Source organism: Acanthisitta chloris, unplaced genomic scaffold, assembly GCF_000695815.1.
Source record: "Acanthisitta chloris isolate BGI_N310 unplaced genomic scaffold, ASM69581v1 scaffold23720, whole genome shotgun sequence".
Lineage (NCBI taxonomy): Eukaryota > Metazoa > Chordata > Aves > Passeriformes > Acanthisittidae > Acanthisitta > Acanthisitta chloris.
In genome coordinates this window covers 5,889-13,061 of record NW_008652519.1, presented here as the reverse complement: position 1 = coordinate 13,061, position 7,173 = coordinate 5,889, and the positions used below count along the sequence as shown (strand labels likewise).

The 7,173-nt window shown below is 51.7% G+C and overlaps 1 protein-coding gene across 1 annotated transcript in view; it reads right to left on the bottom strand.

Moving 5' to 3' along the window:
* Window positions 1-2,721: 2,721 nt before the first annotated feature.
* The window catches only part of SLC18A1 (solute carrier family 18 (vesicular monoamine transporter), member 1), a 7,188-nt gene continuing 2,736 nt past the window's right edge, over window positions 2,722-7,173 (bottom strand). The window contains exons 7-15 of the mRNA XM_009077623.1: window positions 6,671-6,714; window positions 6,481-6,541; window positions 6,254-6,349; window positions 4,577-4,655; window positions 4,410-4,461; window positions 3,669-3,732; window positions 3,457-3,576; window positions 3,127-3,260; window positions 2,722-2,835 (exon numbers count right to left, since the gene is read on the bottom strand). Coding sequence (XP_009075871.1) covers window positions 2,722-2,835; window positions 3,127-3,260; window positions 3,457-3,576; window positions 3,669-3,732; window positions 4,410-4,461; window positions 4,577-4,655; window positions 6,254-6,349; window positions 6,481-6,541; window positions 6,671-6,714 — 764 coding nt within the window. The remainder of the gene's footprint in view (window positions 2,836-3,126; window positions 3,261-3,456; window positions 3,577-3,668; window positions 3,733-4,409; window positions 4,462-4,576; window positions 4,656-6,253; window positions 6,350-6,480; window positions 6,542-6,670; window positions 6,715-7,173) is intronic.

Here is a 7,173-nt window from a genome sequence, read left to right as displayed (position 1 = left end):
CACACACCTGAGGGGTGACACACTCACGCGAGTGGTGTGACACACACACCTTACCTGAGGGGATAGAGCTGTGACACACACACACCTGAGGGGTGACACACTCACACATGAGTGATGACACACACACCTGAGGGCTGATAGACACACCTGAAGGATGGCACACACACTTGAGGGGCAACACACACACCCCTGAGGGATAGAGCTGTGAGACACACACACCTGAGAAGCAACACACACCTGAGTGGTAACACACACACCTGAGGGCTAACACACTCATACCTGAGGGGCTAACACACCTGAGTGGTAACACACACACCTGAGGGCTAACACACTCATACCTGAGGAGTAACACACCTGAGGAGATAGAGCTATGACTGACACACACACACCTGAGGGGTAACATACACCCCTGAGAGCTGATACACACACACACAAGGGCTAACACACACACCTGAGGGCTAACACACTCACACCTGAGGGCTAACACACACATACCTGAGGGCTAACACACTCACACCTGAGGGCTAACACACACATACCTGAGGGCTAACACACTCACACCTGAGGGCTAACACACACATACCTGAGGGCTAACACACTCATACCTGAGGAGTAACACACCTGAGGAGATAGAGCTGTGACTGACACACACACACCTGAGGGGTAACATACACCCCTGAGAGCTGATACACACACACACAAGGGCTAACACACACACCTGAGGGGCAACACACACCTGAGTGATAACACAAACACCTGAGGGCTAACACACTCATACCTGAGGGGGGATAGAGCTGTGACTGACACACACACACCTGAGGGGTAACATACACCCCTGAGAGCTAATACACACACCCCCAAGGGCTAACACACACACACCTGAGGGCTAACGCACACCTGAGGGCTAACACACACACCTGAGGGCTAACACACTCATACCTGAGGGGATAGAGCTGTGACACACACACACCTGAGGGGTGACACACTCACACATGAGTGATGACACACACACCTGAGGGCTGATAGACACACCTGAAGGGTGGCACACACACTTGAGGGGCAACACACACACCCCTGAGGGATAGAGCTGTGAGACACACACACCTGAGGAGCAACACACACCTGAGTGGTAACACACACACCTGAGGGCTAACACACTCATACCTGAGGAGTAACACACCTGAGGAGATAGAGCTATGACTGACACACACACACCTGAGGGGTAACATACACCCCTGAGAGCTGATGCACACACACCCAAGGGCTAACACACACACCTGAGAGCTAACACACACACCTGAGGGGTAGCAGACACACCTGAGGGGATAGAGCTGTGGCACACACACATCTGAGAGGCTTCTGGGGCCGTGGGGCTGCAAAATGAACCCCCCTGAGGGTTTTGCCTATGTCAGCCCCGTGTGGAACTGTGTGAGTTAGCAATGAAAAGCGCAGCTGCTCTTTCTAAGCTCAAGGCCAGGAAATTGCAAAAGGGCAACTGAAATGATTGAGGTGGGTGAGGACCCGAAGCATGGCACGTTCCCCATCTCAGCTGAGAGGGTGAGTGGGTTTAAGTGTCTCTTTAACAAAAAAAAAAGAAAGGCTGACGTATATTTTAATAATCTGTTTTTTAAAAAGCTCCTTTAATCACAAGTGATCTGACTGGCTCTGTTGGCTGAGTCTGAGAGTCTGAAACTTATTTTCACTTCTCTTATGGTTCTTCAAATGAAGAAGTTGATTTAATGGATGTGGAAGAGCCACACGAGCAGCTCTGAGTAAGCACAGGAATAGCACAACACCCTGAGCTACACCCAGACAGAAATGAGCACGTTTCAGTGTCTCAGAGGAGAGTGGAGCAGTGCAGGGACACCACAGTGACATCTTCATTGCCAACTGACAGTGGCACAGATGGATTGTGCCCTGCTGCCACTGAACAGGTTCGTGCTGGGGATTAGAGCAGAATCTGGAGGAAGAAATCTCCCAAAGCTGATTTAATTTGCTGGTTTTATTTCTGCATTTTCTTTCAGGAACAGCCAGTGCTTTAAAGACACTAACAAAGCCAGTGGACACTGGGAGAGATGTGATATTCTCCCCTAGGCTGTGTCCAAGGCCATGTTGTGCTCCAGGACAGGGTGAGATGATTCTCCTCAGCTTTCTGACTGGTTTATACAGGTGAAATGAACTGAGTCAGGGAACTTGCTTAGAAGTCCTCTGGATTTGCTCCAACAGTTCTGTAAGGACATCAAAGGACTCAGCAGCAGGAACTGCAGTGATAGGACAAGGGGGAATGGGTTCACACTGAAAGAAGAGAGGTTTAGATGGGATATTGGGAAGAAATTCCTCCCTCTGAGGGTGGTGAGGCACTGGCACAGAGAAGCTGTGGCTGCTCTATCCCTGGAAGTGCTCCAGACCTGGTTGGATGGGGCTTGGAGCAACCTGGGCTAGTGGGAGGTGTCCCTGCCCATGGCAGGGGGGGGAACAAGATGATTTTAAGGTCCCTTCCAACCCAAACCATTCCATGATTAATTCCCACAGCAAGTGAAAGGCTTTATTAAATGGGTTGAGCCTCCAAACCCTGTGTCTCTGCTCCCTGTGTGGGCTCAGAGGACAGGTCAGAGGTATAGCCTGTGTCCAGCCCATGTCCACAGGTCTTGGCTGCTGATCCCCCCCATGTCCTGTAACCACAACATCAGCTTCCAAGCAGGACACACAGCCTTGCACTGCTTATTCCCCGTGTTCCACTTCCACATCGCTGTCATGTTTGAGAGGGAACTCCTGCAGGGGTTTCTGCCTGGTGTAGCTTTTGCTTGGCATGGGGCACTCCTGGCTCAGGATTGCCTGGGTGGAGGAGAGGAGAGAGAAACCATGCTCTAGTTAACATGGTGATTCATTTGAACAGCTAACAGGAGCATTATCACCTTTGGAGGAAGCCAAAGCAGTCACAGGGAATACAAGCTGTGAGTTAAGGCAACAACCATAGCTCTAAACTTTCCTGCTTTTACCTGAGTGTTTTGTCCCTTTTTGAAGTCAGAATAGAGCCCAAAAGGGAAGACACAATCCCTGGCAAATTTACTCTCATCTCCCCCAGATCTCTGGGTTATCACTCCCCTGAAGTACCCTCAAACTCACCATCTTCTCCTCCCTGGCTGGAGGGCTGCGCAGGCACAGGCAGAGTGGGGCATAGGCAATGTTGACCACCCCAATGATGACCATCAGCCAGGGGAAGCCAATGGCTCGAACAATGGCCCCACCTAAGGAGGGACCTGCAAGTGAAAACACTCAAGAGAGGCTCAAATGCCACAGAGCAGGAGGTTTGTCCAATTCGGAGGGGCCTACAGTGACAGGGTTGCAGGCTCTGTGCTGTTTGCCTGTGACAAACATTGGGTGGAGGAAAGGGAGTGATAACCTGAGTGAGACACACACTGAGTGGTCACCCCATGAGTGTGAGCTCCTCCATACCAATGGCAAAGCCCATGCAGAAGGCCACATCAGCTATGGCGTAGACGGTGCCGTAGACAGAGGTGTGGCGAAGGTCCACAAGGTAAGCCATGATGGGCATCATGGAGGAGTCCACCATTCCTGCCCGGAGCAAGGAGGGGCTCAGCAGTCATAACCTGCTCCAGGGGCAGTGGGGAGAGCAGTCTTGGAGCAGCCTGACCCCCCCAGCTTACCTATGGCAAAGCCAAGGCCACCGTTGGGGCCGATCAGCCCGTAAATGTTTTGGGCCAGAGGTACCTTTGAGAGGAGAGAGAGGAGACATGAGGCCACAGGAGCTGTTTGAATGTGTGACATAGGTCGTAGAATCACAGAATGGTTTGGGTTGGAAGGCACCTTGAAGATCTTTTAGTCCCCCCCCTGCCATTGGCAGGCACACCTTCCACCAGCACAGGTTGCTCCAAGCCCTGTCCAACCTGGCCTGGACCACTCTCAGGGATAGACCAGCCACAGCTGCTCTAGGCAACCTGTGCCAGAGCCTCAGCACCTCACAGGGAGGAATTCCTTCTCAATATCCCATCTAACCCTGTCCTCTGGCACTGGGACTTGCCCTGGCGCTCCAGGCCCTTGTAGGGGCCTTGTAAATAGTCTCTCTCCATCTTTCCTGTAGGCTCTTTCAGGCACTGGCAGGCCACAATTAGGTCACCCTCAAAGCCTTTTTCAGGGTGAACAATCCTAATTCTCTTAACCTTAAGGTCTGTAAAACCTTTGTCAGATACACAGGTGCCACTACTAAACTTCTGCTGTTCCAGGGCTGTTCCCCCAGCTCAGGGCTGTTGTCACCCCGCTCAGGGCTGTTGTCCTCCCAGCTCAGGGCATCTGTCCCCCCAGCTCAGGGCATCTGTCCCCCAGCTCAGGGCTGCTGTCCCTGTGGACTCTCCTGCAGAGAGGCCTCAGATTCCCCCTGTGCTACTCACACAGAGCAGACTGACTCCCACCACAGCCATGCCAATCATGGAGCACAGCCACCTGCAAGGAGGCCGTGGTTAGGACAGGGCAGGTGTTGTCAGAGTGCACAGCACCCTGAACTCCTGCCGTTGCTGAAAGCACAGGGCTGGGCTGGAATCTCTGGTGTTCCACTCACCGACCCATCTTGTTTGCCAGGATCCCAAAGAGGTTGGTGCCAATGAGGTAGGATATGCTGGCTGGGAGGAATGCCATTCCTGAGAGAGGGAAAAGATAAAAAATGGTGTTATCCCTGAGAAAGTACAGGGGATTTGCCTAGATTTTCATTCCCTAACTGCCTCATTTGGAGGATATCATGGGCCAGGCCAGGCACATGGACATCCTCCTGTCATAGTCTCTTCCTCTTCCACCTTTCCCCCCTTGCCTTCTGCTTTCCACTTACTAAATAAAGAGGCATAAAAGAACTGTTTAAGTAAAAAGCTCAGGGATCATTATGGAGCTCAGAATTAAATATTTGCTCTGCCTGCTGCTTTACCAGTTGTTTATTTTTCATATACTCTCCTGCTGACTATAAATAAAGCTGAGCAGATCCATTTCCCTAAGACAACTTCCTTATTGAAACACACTGATTTGTGTTTAATTTTCTTTCCTCTCTCTAACAGCTATAGAACACAGCTAATCCTGCAGGTTTAGCCAAGCTTTTCTGGGTTGTTTTCCCAGAGTTATGGGAATGGGCAAACTGAAGGAGATGAGTAAAGTCTTTTGGGTTTGCAACAGCTTGTGAGATGGTGGTTTGCAGTTCAGCTGGGTCTACATCCAAACTGCTCTCAAATCTCAGGTACTTGATCATCTAGGGAATATATTTGGGATTTTCTTTGATGTCTGTTCACCCCTGGGTACTGCTCCCTCGCCTCAGACGTTCCCTGGTGACAGGGCCAGCCCTGAGTGCTTTTTCCCTGAGATCTGTCCCTTCTCCCTGCTGCCAGAATCCTTGGGTGCTGCTTCCCCTCGCCCATCGTTGCTCAATCTCCTGCTCACAGGGAGTATTATGGCTTTTATTGGATGGCTGTTCCTGCCACCCAGAGAATAACTCAATCAAGAGCCATCTCAGCCCTCCTGCTCCCAGCCTGCAATCCAATTTGGGATCTAAGTGCGCCCTGGGGCACCCCCTGGGTCATTCCTCTGCCGATTGGGTTTTGTAACTATTAGTTTGTATTTCTGTAGCAATCACAGGCAGTGTTATCACCACATCACATTTCCTAGGCAGCTGGTAATCAGCAGATCCCATCCTGCCCTGCCTGGGATGCTGGGAATGGCCTCATTTCACTCGGAGCTGCCTCTGCAGAGCCCATCTGGCTGCCACGGCTCCAGCCCAGCACGAGCCCATTATGTGCCCTGCAGAAGATGGGCTTCCACAGGCTTCCCAGACACCAAACAGCTTCTCCTCCCTCTTATTGCTCTTGTGGGGAGCCTGATTCTATACAATTTTTTTCAATAATAGAGCAGAGCATGTTGTGCAGCCACCACCGAGGACATTTCCAGCTGAAATTGGAGCGAGGCACAGCCTGGGATCATTCCCTCTGTGTGTGTGAGGGCCTGTGTTTCCTTCTCTTTTGGACTGACACAAAAGATGAGTCAATCCATCATGCAGGGCCCAAGCACGACCAGTCTGTAGTCCCTGGAGATGTTCTTGGTCCCTTGAGGTGTCCAAGGAATGACTAGATGTGGCACTGAGTGCTCTGGTCTGGTGATGGGTCACAGGTTGATGATCTTGGAGGGCTTTTCCCAACCTGAATGATTATGATTATAAGCTCTATCAGGCTGAGGAGTGGAGGCTGCGATACACAAGACCTACCAAGCTGCCACTGTGGGGAGCACATGGTTTGCATCATCCAGATGGGCAGGGTGGGCTCGAGCATGGCCACCCCCATGTTGGAGAAGCAGAGGGCTCCTGGTGGGCAGAAAAGGAAGAAATGCTCCATTTTAACCACTTTCACTGCTGTTTCAGCAGGCACAAGAGAGTCTTTTGCCAGGAGATGCAGGTGCACAGAGAGCACAGTGTGTGCCTCCAGCCACCTTTACCTGCAGCCACCAGGATGTAAGGGTCTTGCAGCAGGGTGGACACTGGGGTGGCTTTGGTGCTCTGTGGGGTGGCAAAAGGGGTTATGTGGGCTGAGGGCTGTGTGTGCACTCACCTGGTCCTTGGCACAGCCCTACATCCTGGGGAGCATTCCCACTTCCCTCACCCAGCACTGGCCAAGGCTGTACTCACCTCAGGGGAGATCTTGGAGGGCTGTAGGATGCACAGCTGCAGAGCTGGGAAGAAAACAGTGCTCTTAGCTTACTTCTGAAGGAAGCACCCTTCAATCCACCTCTCCCTCTGGCTTTCCCCTCAGCCTGACCCCTTCCATCCCTGAGAAACTGTGTTTGGGGATGTGGTTGGAGCAGGCAGGGCAGGAGGTGGCTCCCAGCCCCACTCCCATGGGGGGGAGCAGCAGAACTCCTGAAGTGGAGTGTGTTAGAAGGGTTTTGTCACCCCCTGAAGCAGTCAGAAGTGCAAATGCTCTTGTCGGGCTGCCAGCTGCCAGCTGGGGAGCCTCCACCAGAGCATGACAGAAATTGGATGTGGAAAAGAACAGAATTAGAAAAAGAAAGTTTGATCTGTATGGGGCCTGTGTTTCATTTTCCAAAGGCTCTTCCATGCTTCATTAGAGATATCTTGCCTTACATCGAGGCAAAGATGGTAACTGTGACTCTAATTTAATTAGCTTAATA